The sequence below is a fragment of the Otolemur garnettii genome, unplaced genomic scaffold (assembly GCF_000181295.1).
Source record: "Otolemur garnettii isolate 467f Iridium unplaced genomic scaffold, OtoGar3 scaffold00006, whole genome shotgun sequence".
Taxonomy (NCBI): domain Eukaryota; kingdom Metazoa; phylum Chordata; class Mammalia; order Primates; family Galagidae; genus Otolemur; species Otolemur garnettii.
In genome coordinates this window covers 21,228,812-21,243,808 of record NW_003852401.1, presented here as the reverse complement: position 1 = coordinate 21,243,808, position 14,997 = coordinate 21,228,812, and the positions used below count along the sequence as shown (strand labels likewise).

General features: G+C 35.2%; 1 protein-coding gene across 3 annotated transcripts in view; it reads left to right on the top strand.

Annotated features, from left to right (window-relative positions):
• Positions 1–14,997, top strand: part of RIC1 (RIC1 homolog, RAB6A GEF complex partner 1) — a 150,252-nt gene that overhangs the window by 71,135 nt on the left and 64,120 nt on the right. For all 3 annotated transcript variants that reach the window (XM_003782896.1, XM_023508275.1, XM_023508279.1), the window contains exon 4: positions 14,522–14,629. In XM_003782896.1, the coding sequence (XP_003782944.1) occupies positions 14,522–14,629 (108 nt within the window). The remainder of the gene's footprint in view (positions 1–14,521; positions 14,630–14,997) is intronic.

Below are 14,997 nucleotides of genomic sequence, written 5' to 3'. Positions count from 1 at the left end.
TTTTTTTTTTTTGCTGTTTTTGGCTGGATCTGGGTTTGAAACTGCCACCTCCGGCGCCTTACTCCTTTGAGACACAGGCACCACCCATGGACGAAGACATTGTTTTGTTAGATTTTTTATTGTTTCTTTGATCTCAGTGCTTGAAATTGGTCTGTTCCGGAGATCAGTTTCATCTGGGCTAAGTCTAGGGAAAGGGTGTGATTCCAAATATTGATCCATTTCCTTCACATTGTCAAATTTCTGGTCATAGAGTTTCTGGTAATATTCAGAGATAATCTCTTGTATCTCTGTGGCATCAGTTGTTATTTCCCCTTTATCATTTTTGACTGATGTTACTAGAGATTTTACTTTTTTATTTCTAGTTAGTCTGGCTAAACTAAACTAAAAAGGTTTCTCTATTTTATTTATTTTTTTCAAACAACCAACTCCTTGTTTCATTAATTTTCTGAATGATTTGTTTGATTTCGATTTCATTAATCTCTGATTTAATTTTGCATATTTCTTTTCTTCTGTTGAGTTTAGACTTAGATTGTTCTTCTTTTTCCAATTCAGTAAGGTGGCTTGTCAGATCTGATACTTTAGAGTGATCACTATTCTTAGAAGGTTAGGCCTTAAGTAAGTTACATTGCAAAAAACAGCAGTATGTTAAATATACTTAACTGCATTTTCCTGTTCCCTGAACCCCAAATCTTTCAGGTTATCTATCACATTATTATTTTATTTAGTTGGCACTTAAAGTATGTGATATCTCCTGCACAGAAGAATTTGTTCATGTGGTGCCCATAGCTCAGTAGGTGGGGCACTGGCTAGTGGGTTCAAACCCAGTCCAGGTCAGCTACAACAACAATGACAACTACCAAAAAAAAAAGCCTGGCATTGTGGCACTGTAGTCCAGCTACTTGGGAGACTGAGGCAAGAGAATCACTTAAGCCCAAGAGTTACTGTAATGCCATGGCACTCTACCCAGGGTGACAGCTTGAGACTCTGTCTCAAAAAAAAAAAAAAAGGAAAGAAAAGAATTTGCTCAAATAAATGCCTGTTGAATTATTTCTGTATTGAGTTTTCTGTATCGCCAGTCTAGCCTCCTAAAGCATACTTGACATCCATTAAAGGCAGTCTTCTTATTTTTCTTGTAAGGCTTCTGTGTACTTTTTATGGCACATTTGAAAGTACTATGGTTTGGTTTTTGCTTTTGTCAACTAGATGGGAAATTACATCCTCCTCAGAGATTTGGAAAGTTTGACCTATCCCACGGAAGCATTTCATTTTTCATTGCTCATTAGAAGCCATTCATAGACATGCACTTCATTCATCAGAATAGAAAGCTTGGGAACTTTACTTTTAATTTATGCAGAATACATTAGTAAAACAGAACTCTCAAAATGCCTTAGTTTCATTTTTCCTACTTATATTTTTCTTGGACTTGATATTATTGTGTACTACCTTCAATAAATATCTGACAGGTTAGAGATCTGGAGAAGAGTGTGGCATTTGGAATCAGAAGGGCTTGCGTTTCAACTCAGATCCTACTTTGTATTAGGAATGATTTTGGAAAGTCCACTTCTCAGTTAACTTTCTGTGCTGTGTATCTATAAAATGAGAAAAATGAGTTATTACTAGATTCTTAGTTTATCTAGTTGCAGTTGGCTTTATTGTCTAGGTTGCCTTTTTAATTGTTAATTGTAATCTGCCCCTGCTGGCTATTTGACAACTTAAGTGTTCAGAAGACAGGGAATTCTAGTTCATTTAGCTACGATTTTAGAGTGAACTAGAATTTGAAGTAATTCTCATTAAATCACTGGTATCAAATGTAAACAATAACAGATTTAACTCTTCTTCGGAACTTTGACCAAGAATTCATTTATATAGAACTTGAAAATTCTAAGTGTTTACAAAGATAGATGCATTAAAATAGTTACAAACTCTTATTATAGCAGATACTTGAATAATGTAATTTAATTGTAATAATGAGAATAAGAAATTAATTCCTGGACAGGAATTGATGAGTTTACACATTTTCCTCATACCAGCATGGGTACAGGGTCAGTTTTCACCCTGGCCCTGAGCTGCTGGAGTAGGCTCTGGCCACCTGTGACCCTGAACTGTAATAAGCAGATAGATCATTGTCTTACTTGCTTTTATTAGTCTTTCTTAAATATATATGTAGCTCACATTTTTTATTTTTTTGAGACAGAGTCTCACTATGTTGCCCTGGGCAGAGTGCCATGGAGTCACAGCTCACTCAAACTGTTGAGTTTAAGTGATTCTCTTACTTCAGCCTCCCGAGTAGCTAGGACTACAGGTGCCTGCCACAACGCCTGGCTACTTTTTGGTTGCAGTTTCATTTTTGTTTAGCAGGCCTAGATCAGGCTTGAACCTACCAACCTTGGTGTATGTGGTTGGTGCCCTACTCACTGAGCTATGGGTACCAAGCCCTCACATTTATTTTTAATGTTTAATATTAGAAATTTTTTGATCTTTATTTAGTAGTCTGATGTTTTTGTGATCAGAAAACCTTATGAATTTAACTCTTATTTGTATTAATTAATAAAGTTAATTAACAAAACATTAGCAGGCAGGGAAAAATTTCCTTAAGGAATTCTGGAACTATGTTAAGTTTTTGACTGTCTTTGTAGGTTTAGATCAGAGGATTCATTTTCATGGTAATAGATTTAGATATTTCACAAGATTTTCTTTTCCTTGTACTTTCACAAAGAAAACTGAAATTTATATATGTATTTTTAAAATAGGTATCTAGTAATTTCCTACTGTTGCTTTCCTACTCATCACATTCTTTTTCTCAGTTAGCTTATTTAACTTTCAGTTCAGATTCATCTCATAATTGAAGGTTCAAAGTATGGTGTTTCAATTTTTTCTACTCAAAATTTTAATAAGCTCTGACTTGAATTGGCTAGGTTCTATTTTATTAGTGCAAGTAAACAGTAATTTGTCACACTACATCTGAAAAGTTGCTGGCTCGTCCTGTTCTTTAAAAGCCTATAAAGAGGTTTTGAATGTTTTATTCTATTTATCAGTGTATGAGTACATAGCACTCTTGGTGGAGGTATTTATCTTTTTTATGGGCATCTGTATTCAAGCCTTTGAAGTATTTTCATTAGAAAGTATAGCTTAGAAATATTCAATCACATTTTCTTTCGGAAATTTAGGTTTTTATTTTGTATCCACCTTCTTCACTCAGAATATTAATTTTCTCCTTCATATTAACTTTAGTGAAGTTAATTATGATGTGTCTGGGGGTTGTCTTATTCGGGTTGAGCTGTACTAGAGTTCTGAAACTGCTATCTGCATTTCAGAATCTCTTGGCATGTCTGGAAAGTTCGCCTTCATAATCTCATGAAAAAGGGGCTCTGTGCTTTGTGAAACAACTTCGTCACCTTCAGGGATTCCTATAAGGTGAATATTAGTTTTCTTCAAATTATCCCAAAGCTCTCTGAGAGAATGATCCTTTTTTGCTCTCCATTTCTCTTCCTCTTTGAGTGCTTGGGAGCTTTCAAAACCTTTGTCTTCAGTATCAGAAATCCTTTCTTCTGCTTGCTCCATTTTGTTTCTGAGGGATTCTGCTGTATTTCTCAGATCTTTGAGGGCTGCAAATCTTTGAGGGCTGTTATCTCAGTGTGTCAAAATCTTTGGTGATTTTGTCTTTGAATTCATTGAATTCTTGAGAAAACTTTTGAATTGCTCCTTGAATTTCTAATTCCAACTTTACCTCCATTCTATTAATCTTATTTGCAATCCAAACTCTGAATTCGATTTCTGACATCTCAGCCATTTGTCTATAAATAGGATCTTTAGTTGTGTCTGCTGTATTGTTCCTTGGGGGAGTTGATGCACTCTGATGTTACCAGAGTTTTTCCACTGATTCCGCCCCATGATTATTTTACACCATTTGGCTAGATGAGCAGATAAGGTGAAGTTGAGTTGAGGGGCTCCAGGAGTAGTGATTAACCAACCCTTTACCCAAGAGCTGTGACTGGTGTCTGTACCTTTTCCCCTAGAGCTTTGCAAAGGAGCTGTACAGTTAGTTACAATAGGTTTGCAGTCAGGAAGTGTGAGTTCTTTAATTTTATTCTTTTTTCAAGATATTTTTGCTATTCAGGATTCTTTGCATTTTCATAGGAATTTTAGGATCAGCTTTTCCATTTTTGCCAAAAAAAAAAAGGCCTTTGGGATTTTGGTAGAGTTTACCTTAAATCTGTAGCTCTCTTTTGGAAATATTGTCATCTTAACAATATTGAGTCTTCCTTGACAGGTACAGTGGCTCACACCTGTAAGCCTAGCACTTTGGGAGGCCAAGGTAGGTGGATTGCCTGAGCTCAGGAGTTCAAGACCAGCCTGAGGAAAAGCGAGACCCATCTCTAAAAATAGCTGGGTGTTGTGGGGGGCGCCTATAGTCCCAGCTACTTGAGAGGCTGAGGTGAGACAATAACTTGTGCCCAAGAGTTTGAGGTTGCTATGAGCTATGACACCACAGCACTCTACTGAGAGCAAACAAGGGAGATTCTGTCTCAAAGAACAAACAAAAAACCCCAATATTAAATCTCCCAGGATTTAATGAACACAGGATTTCTTTCCTTTCAAAGAGCTTCCTTAATTTCTTCTCACATACAGCTCTTATACCTCCTTGGTAAAATTTATTACTATGTATTTTATTCATTTTGATGCTATTGTAAATGCCATTGGTTTCTGAATTTCCTTTTTGAATTCTTTATTGTTAATATAGAGAAATACATAAGATTTCTGTGTTGATTGTGAACCCCTAGCACTTTGCTCAATTCATTTATTAGTTCTAATAACTCTTCTGTGGATCTTTAGGATTATCTATATATACCTGGGTCACTGTAGAAGTTTTGAGACAGACTGTTATGGTCCATTGTTTCACTTCCAAGAAACACAGTCAACAGCATCCTTTCTGATTCAGCTCTGCAAGTTTCAACTTGCTTGGCTTATCAGTGTTGCTGGGAGGGCTTTGTTTGTTTCCATCTGTGCAGACTTTACATTTCTTATTTTGTGTATCTTAAAACTTTTGTAATGACCCATGTGTTATACTGTCATGACATCTTTAAATAGAGATAGTTCTACTTCTGTTTCTATTGGATGCTTTTCTTTCTTTTTCTTGCTTGACTGCTGTCTAGAATTTCTAGTATGATGTTAAATGAAAGTGGTAAAAACAGCACCCTTGTCTTGTTTCTGATCTTAGAAGGGAAGCTTTTAGTCTTTCCCATTGAGTAAGATGTTTGCTATGTGCTTTTTTACATATGTCCTTTATCATGTTGAAGTTCTCTTCCATTCATAGTTGGTGGGGATTTTTATTATGAAGGTGTATCAGATGCTTTTTCTGTGTCATTTCAGATTATCCTGGGATTTCCCCTCCTTTATTCTCTTCATGTCCCTTGTACATGAAGAGTCACGTAGTGTATTACATAATTGATTTTCTTACATTGAACAACCACTATATTCTTGATATAAATCCAACTTGGTCTTCATGTATAATCCTGTAAAAATGTACTGATCTGGTTTGCTGATATTTTGTTGAGGATTTTTACATTTATGATATTCATAAGGTAAGACAGGCCATGATTTTCATTTTGTATCTTTGTCTGGCTTTGGTATCAGGATAATCCTGATCTCGTGGAATGAATTAGAAAGTGTTCTCTCCTCTTCTTTTTTTTTTTTTTAAACAGTTTGAGAAGGATTGATGTTAATTCTTTAACTATTTAGTGTAAGTCACTAAGTAACCATTGAGGCCTTCTGATTCTGGGCTTTACTTTATTGGAAGGTTTTTGATTACAGAGTCATTCGTTATTATAGGTCTGTTCATATGTTTTGTTTCCTGTTAAGTCAGTATAGAAATGTGTGTGTTTCTAGGAATTTGTTCATTTGTGTTTGTAGGAACATAGGTTATCTAAGTTTTTGCCATATGTTTGTTCACAGTATTCTCTTATCCATTCTGTTTTTTTATAGAGTGAGTAGTAATGTCCCCACTTTTATTTCTATCATTGGAAATTATTCTCTTCTCTTTTGTTTTCCTGTTTTGTTTAATTTATATTTACTCTGATTTTTATTATATCCATCCTTTTGCTAGCTTTGAGTTTAGTTTGTTTTTCTTTAAGTTCTGTAGGATGTAAAGTTCAGTTATTGATTTGATATCTTTTTTTTTTTTTCTGAGACAGAGCCTCAAGCTTTCCCCCTGGGTAGAGTGCCGTGGCATTACAGCTCACAGCAACCTCCAACTCCTGGGCTCAAGCGAGTCTCCTGCCTCCGCCTCCCAAGTAGCTGGGACTACAGGCGCCCGCCACAACGCCCAGCCATTTTTTGGTTGCAGCCGTCATTGTTGTTTGGCGGGTCCAGGCTGGGGATTCGAACCCGCCACCTTAGGTGTACGTGGCTGGTGCCCTAGCTGGTTGAGCTATAGGCGCCGAGCCATTGATATCTTTTTTAATGTAAGCATTTCACTTTAAATTTCCCTCTGCACTGTATTAACTGTATCTCATATATTGTATTTTTATTTTTATTGGCTTTAGAGTAGTTTCTAATTTCCCTTTTGGTTTTCTCTTTGACCCATTAATTGTTTTAGACTGTATTATGTAATTTTCACATAATTGTGAATTTTTCAGTTTTTTTTTTTTTCTGTTACTGATTTTTAGTTTCCATGGTGGTTAGAGAAGATACAATACTTTGTGTGGTTTCAAGGTTTGTTTGTTTTAATATATTGAGACTTGTTTTGTGGCCTAATGTATATCACCTCCCAGAGAATTTTCCATGTGCATTTAAGAATAATGTATATTCTGCTGTTTTGAGTTAAACTTTTCAGTGTGTGTCATAGAATTAAATGATTTATAGTGTGGTTCAAATTCTCTACTAGCTTCTAGACTTCTGTCTCTTTCTATTTCATTATTGAAAGTGAGATACTGAAGACTAACTTCAATAACCATATAACAATACCAACAATTGTTGTTCTGTCAGTGTTTGCTTCATATATTTTGTGATTCTGTTGTTAAATGTATATCTATTTTTAATTGATATCTTCATGCTAGAATGACCGTTTTACCATAAAAATCTTCCTCTATCTCTTTTGACTTGCTATATTTTTTCTAATATTATCCTAGCCACCTTATTGTGGTTATTTGCATGGAATATATTTTTCTATCCTTTCACCTTCAACCTATTTATGTCCTTGGAGTCTCCTGTAAACAACTTATAAATAGAATCATTTAGGTTTGTTACTCAGTTGTGACACTGTTTTAATTGAAGCATTTAATCATTTACATTTAAAGTAATTACTGATAAGGTAGGACTTTTGCTTTGTTATTTGTTTATTTATATGTCTGTTCCTGACTTCCTCTATTACTGCATTTTTTTAGAATTGATTTTTTTCAGTGTACCATTTTGATTCTCTTCTCATTTTCTTTAATGTATATGTTTTAGTTATTTTCTAATACAGATTACAGTTGCAGATTACAGTTAACATCTTGTACAATAGTCCAGTTTGAATAAGCTATAACTGAGCTTCAATAATATACCAAAATTTTTTTCCTGTACTTCTCATCTCTCCCTTTTATGTTATTGTCACATATTATATCTTCTAACATTGTGTGACCATTAACGTAGATTTATAATTATTTATGCATGTCTCTTTTAAATTATGTAGGAAAAAGTCTAAAGACATATTTCTGAACCAAAAATATACTGCTGGCTTTTATATTTACTTTCGTAGCTCCCTTTGTCATTATTTATTTGCTCACATGGCTTTGAATTTGTCTCTTCCTTTCATTTCAGCTTGAAGGACTTTCTTCAAATAGTTTAAGTCTACTTGTGATAAATTCCCTCAATTTTTTGTTTATCTGGAAATCTTTTAATTTCTTTATTTTTGAACGATAGTTTTTCTGGATATAGAATTCTCGGTTGACATTTTTTTTTCTTTCAGCACTTTATGCTATCCCATTGCCTTCTGGCCTCCAATGGTTTCTGATGAAAAGTTGCCTGATATCCTACAGTGTCCCTTCCCTTGTACATGAAGAGTCACTTGCCACTTTCAAGATTCTCTCTTTATCTTTTGACAGTTTGAATATAATATGTCTCAGTGTGGATCTTTTTGAGTTTATCCTACTTGGAATTTGTCAAGCTTCTTGAATATAGATTCATGTCTTACCAAATTTGGAAAGTTTCCAATTATTTTTTCTTTTACCTCTCTGTTTTTGTGCCAGTATCATGCTGTTTTGATCACTATCCATTTATAGTACAGTCTGAGGTCTGGTATGTAATTCCTCCGGCTTTGTTTTTATTTCTGAGTAGTGTCTTGGCTATTCAAGGTTTTTTCTGATTCCATATAAAATGGAGAATTTTTTTTTTTTTTTGAGATCTTTAAAGTATGACATTAGAGCTTTAACAGGGATTGCGTTAAAATTGTATATTGCTTTGGGTAGTATGGACATTTTGATGTCCATCATACAATGTTGATTCTTCCCAGACATGAGCATATATGTTTTTCCATTTGTTAACATCTTCAGCTATTTCTTTTCTTAGAGTTTCATAGTTCTCTTTATAGAGATTTTTCACATCCTTTGTTAGGTAAACTCCCAAATATTTCATCTTCTTTGGCACTATTGTGAATGGAATAGAGTCCTTGACTGCTTTTTCAGCTTGGCTGCTGTTGGTATATATAAAGGCTACAGATTTATGAGTGTTGATTTTGTAACCTGAGATGCTGCTATATTCCTTGATCACTTCTAAGAGTTTTATAGTAGAATCCCTGGTGTTTTTGAGATATACAATCATATCATCTGTGAAGAGTGAAAGTTTGATCTCTTCTGATCCTATATGGATACCCTTGATTGCCTTTTCTTGCCTAATTGCGATGCCTAAGACTTCCATTACAATGTTAAAAAGCAGTGGAGACAATGGGCAGCCTTGCCTGGTTCCTGATCTGAGTGGAAATGATTTCAGTTTAACTCCGTTCAATATTGGCTGTGGGTTTACTGTAGAAGGCCACTATCAGTTTAAGAAATGTCCTTTCTGTACCCATTTTCTTAAGTGTTCTAATCAGGAAAGGATGCTGGATATTATCAAAAACTTTTTCTGTATCAATTGAGAGAATCATATGGTCTTTGTTTTTTAATTTGTTTATGTGCTGAATTATATTTATAGATTTATGTATATTGAACCAGCCTTGAGACCCTGGGATAAAACTTACTTGGTCATGATGTATAATTTGGCCACTATCAGTTTAAGAAATGTCCCTTCTATACAATTTTCTTAAGTGTTCTGATCATCCAATTATTATTTCTTAAATATTCCTCTTTCCTCCTCTACCTTCATTTTGTCTTCTGTCCCCTCACTTTTGAGACTCCCATTATATATTTGTGCGTATGCAGGATATTGTTTTCATGAGTCTCTTAAACCATATTTACTTTTCTTCATTGCTTTTTCTTTCTACTTCTCAAATTGCATAGTCAATAAAATCACTCATGTAGAGGCTCGGCACCCATAGAACAGTGGTTATGGCGCCACACACACTAAGGCTGGTGGGTTCAAACCCAGTCTGGCCAGCTAAACAACAATGGCAACTGCAATAAAAACAGTAGCCAGGCATGATGGCAGGTGGCTATAGTCCCAACTACCTGGAAGGCTAAGGCAAAAGAATCACTGAAGCCCAAGAGTTTGAGGTTGCTGTGAGCTGTGACTACAGGGCACTCTACGAAGGATGACATAATGAGACTGTATCTCAAAAAAAAAAAAAAATCACTCATGTAGAATACTCACAAACTATTGTTTTGTTGAATTTTATTGAAATTTTACTGAAAGTCTTAACAACTATCAGTTATTTGATGTAGTATACTGTGTTAGTTAGCATAGGCTAAATCCCCATGGTGAGGGATTAAAAACAGAGCATGGTATACCAAGTATTGACTCTTAAATCCTTCCTCAGAAGTAACACATATCCCTTTCCCTCTTGTTTTATAGGCAAAGTGTCATATATCCACACCTAATTTATGTAAGCAGGTAACCACAGTTCTTCTTTGTGCCCAGATGTGAAGAACATCTATGCAGGAGTGTCTAACGTTTTTTCTTATCTGCTATACATTAGAAGAATAAGAATTGTCTTGGGTCACACATTAAATATTCAAACACTAACTAAAGCTGATGAGCCAAAAACAAGGTCCATGCATAATTTTTGTGATAGCCACTACCACAAATAAGCAAAAAAATCTTCAAATATCTGCATGCAGCCTGTGGGCACAGGTTGGACACCCTTTACAATCTACTCCCTCTCCTATTCCATCCCCAATCCATTCTTTAGCATTCATTTCACTATTTCTTTGTGCAGACAGATGTTATGTCAGTCTCTTTAATTTTATAATAATTTTCAGTTGCTTAGAACCTAGAATTAAAGCCATAGGTTCACATATCATCTCCTTCACTTATTTACTTTGTGACCACAAGCAAAGTTCTCAATATTTCTAGGTTTCAGCTTCTCCTCTGGAAATATGGGGGTTATAATCCCTATTTCAAAAGATTATAAATGATTGGCTGTGAATATGATGCATGTAGAACATTTTGTACACTATTTCATGAGTAGTGAGTGCTCGATTTATTACAGCTTTCCTGACATTTCAGTGCCCTTTATAATCTGGTTCAACTTATCTTTTCAGCCTTATCTTCCACGACTCTCTACCAGTTATCTGATATTATACCTTATTGATTTATTGTTGAGCTATCAGTAATATTATTTTTGATTGGAAAGTTAGATTTTTTATAATGTTTTTAAAAATTTACTGCACTTTATAGTATGTTTGGAAGATAGTATGTAAACTTTCCTATAACATTTATCTCTAATTTTATAAATGGAAGCCCTTGAAGAATCATGATATACTTAAATTTGTTTTAAAATTCTTTTTTTGGTTGTTTGTTTGTTTGTTTGTTTTTAAGAGACAGAGTCTCACTTTATTGCCCTTGGTAGAGTGCCATGGCGTAACAGCTCACAGCAACCTCCAACTCCTGGGCTTAGGTGATTCTCTTGCCTCCCAGGTAGCTGGGACTACAGGAACCCACCACAATGCCCAGCTATTTTTTTTGGCTGGGACTGGGTTTGAACCTGCCACCCTCGGTATATGGGGCTGGCGCCCTACTCACTGAGCCACAGGCACCACCCTGTTTTAAAATTCTTATCCTGTGTGATATATCAGCTTTAATAGAGTATTTCTATAAACAGAAATAGAGAGTTTTTAATTTTATGATAGATAATGAGTTTTTCATTCCTACTCTTAAAATTTTACCAACAGATGAAAAGTTGAAATAGTATTTCTATCTTTAATGAAATCTAAAAGTCTCTCTAGTTTTTCTAACCCTTTAACTAAAAATTAGAAGAGAAAGAGTAACAATTTTGGAAAACTTATCTGAGTGTCTACCTCCAGGATACTGCAAAAACAAAGTGGGGGAGTACTGTTTTATTTCAAGCTCCAAAAGGCTTAGGAATTAAATAGACTAGTACCAAAGAATATAGGAGTGAGGCAGGGGCCATCAACAGAGGGATTGCTTGGAAAAGCTGAATAAAGAAGGAGTAAGTAAGGATTCCTATGTTCACACCTCACTGGAGATAGAAAATATACTGTCTGGTAAACCAGACATATTCCAGACAGAGAAAGGCAGGGGTGAGATACCGAACTAAAGATGGGGATTAAGCAAAAGTTGTCAAGTTCCCTTGCTTGGCTTTGGGAACTCATCACTTTGAGGAAATAATCAATGACCTCAGACAGATAGTCTCTAATGAAACAAAACAAGATGCTTTAACAAATAAGGGTGGTGGTGGTGAGAAAGTTCTTGGAATGAAAATCGGACAGGGCGGCTCCTGTGGCTCAAAGGAGTAGAGCACCAGCCCCATATGCCAGAGGTGGTGGGTTCAAACCCGGCCCCAGCCACTAAAAAAAAAAAAGAAAGAAAGAAAGAAAAATTGGATAGCAGAAATTAAGTTAATTAAAACACTGAAAAAAATAGTTGAGGAACTTTCCTGGATAGAGAATGAAAATAGAAAACTAGAGGTAAATATGAGGTTTAATATCTAACTTTAATAGCTGTCCCAGAAACAGAACAAGAAATGAAGAAACTTATCAATATCTTAGGAAACAAAATATCTGATTCTTTTTTCTCTATACCTAAAGATATCACTAGATTGAACAGGTTTAGCAATTGCTCAGTGCAAACAATGATACTGGTTCACATATTTGTAGGAAAAATGCATCATTCTGAAATTTCAGAACCCACTGGAGATAAAAAGAAGATCCTGAGGACTTCCAGATAAGAAAAAATAAGTACTCTGTGAATGTCAATGAACTCCAAAGCCATATGTGGGAATCTGAATGACATTGGAGCAAAAAGCCTGTAAATCATTTGGGAAACATACTGGTTTGGGCTTTTGTTCTGGAATTTCTTAGATATAAATTAGAGAAACAAGTAATGAAAACCCAGGTACCAAAGGCACTTTTCTCTGAGATTCAAAAGTTATCAATACTGTCTCTTTATACATGCATACTTAAAATATTAAAGGAAATTCAAGATATTTTATCATTTCAACCATAAATGTTTCATTTTTATCTGTAACAGACATTTTAAAAAAACAAAACTACAATATTATTACACCCATCAAAATTTAACAACAATTTATAAAAAGCAAATACTTAGTCCATGTTCTGTTTTCTCCATTTTTAACTCAGAAGTTGGCTTATTCTGGCTTGGCACCTGTAGCTTCGTGGTTAGGGCATCGGCCACATACACCAGGGCTGGCAGATTTTAACCTGGCCCTGGCCTGCCTAAAACAACAATGACAACTATAGCAACAAAAAAAATAGCCATGGCGACTGCCTGTAGTCCCAGCTTCTGGGAGACTGAGGCAAGAGAATCGCTTAAGCTCAAGAGTTTGAGGTTGCTGTAAGCTGTGGTGCCATGGCACTCTACCCAGGGTGACATAGTGAGACTTTGTCCCCAAAAGGAAAAAGAAGTCGGCTTGTTCAAATCAAGATTGCATTTGGTAGATATGTCTTAAGTTTCCACTAAAAGGAGACTACTACTGTGTTGTTTTTTTCTTTGTTATAAACCTTCTAGCACTATTTGAATTTTAAGTTCTATGTATGTATTATTTTGAAAAATAAAAATTAACTTTAAAAACAGATATACATGAAGACTAACTTAGGGAATTAGTCACAGTTTGTGTGATCAGAAGTTTAAATGTGACTCCTATAAATCAGTTACTTTTATGTCATAGTGGCTGTTACATCAGTCCAACATAATAGTTGAATGTGAACCTGTGTAGCTAAATATTAGCTAACTTAGTCATTCAAACATAGAAGGAATCAAGTATTCCAGGTCATGACAGTAGCAAGACAGAATAGTAATAAAGGACAACCAACCTTTTATATGAAAATATTTTAGAACTAAAAAGTAAATAGGAAAGGTTCCAGAGCATCAAAATAAACTCACAAAGCCAAGAACTTTAAAGGCTATTGGAGTTGTTGGCTCTTTGCATGTAATTTTAATAGTACTGACATTGATTTACAGGATTGTAGGTGACTGGAAAGGGAAAGATGATATTGGCATTCTAATTGTTGCCAAGAGTGATAGATAGTTGATAGAGACAGATAGCTATTAGATTCCAGCAAAGACACTGAAGAATAGCAATCTAATGAACAGTAGTCTGTTCCTATATCATGTAGAGATAAAGAATCCAAAACAGCTCTGTGTCTTTTTGAAGGTGTGTGACAGGTCAATTATATTGGCATTGACCTAGCCACTCTAGTGTATCTATTAATATTTAATGTGATAGATTTTTAAAAGTTAGCCATTTTTCTCTTCTTAACCAGATAGTTTGTGAAGTATTTCCTTATTGCATCCCTGAATCTAACCTTAATTATGAGACACACCCAAAAAATAGGAATCAATGATGAGGTGTCGAGTAAGATAAGATGAAGTTAACAATTTGGACCAGTTGGGACATGCACTAAATAGAATGGTATGTGTTTTTACGAACTTGGAAAGGGACCTCAAATCTTTCTCTTTTTTTTTTATGAGAGATGGGGTTTTTCTGTGTTGCCCAGCATAGATTTGGGATTTGAATTCCTGGGCTCCAGTGATCATCCTACCTTGTCCTCCCAAGTAGCTATGACTACAGATGGGCATTGATGCATGTAGCACCCTCAGTCATTTTTTAAACAAAACGTCAGTTCTCTTGATGACAGTTCACTTTTATCTTAAGTGGTTCTGTTTCTCAGGTTGTCTGCTTTTCTCCACCCTTGCCATTCCCCTAAACCCAAATCACATTGGTCAAACTTACTTCTTTCCAACTGGTAAATAGATACGTTTGCTACAATGAAATTTAAGTCTCTCTTTCATTTGAGAATCTAAATGATGAACACCTGATTTGAAAGTTTAATTTCATTCACTTTATTTGATAAGGTATATATTAGCTACAAAGTAGAGACAAATTCAATAACTTTCTCTTTTTTTTGGTTAGAGGAAGTCCACAAATGAAGGGGACACCTCATTTTAAGGAAGAACAGTGTGCTCCAGCTTTAAATTTAGAGATGAGGAAAATACTGGATTTGCAAGCACCCATTATGAGGTATAGTACTTGGGGTAAATTTGGCATTTTGTGATGATAGTAGACAATGTAGTTGGTTAATCACACAACCAACAGGAAAACTGATTTCATTTCTTTTGATTGAAGGTAAGTTTTTAGTTCTAGAAGTGCTTGATTACCATTTACAATATGTTCAAAGTTTTACAGATGGCAGTTACCCAAAAATTGGTCTAATTGTGATTTTATTTTGAAGTTTATGTTTTTGATAAGGTCTAGAGTTGTTTGGTTGAACAGTCCATATTCCTCAAAATAAAAAGTGATAAAAATCACACAAGTTGGGGCAGCACCTGTGCTCAAAGGAGTAGGGCGCCGGCCCCATATGCTGGAGGTGGCGAGTTCAAGCCCAGCCC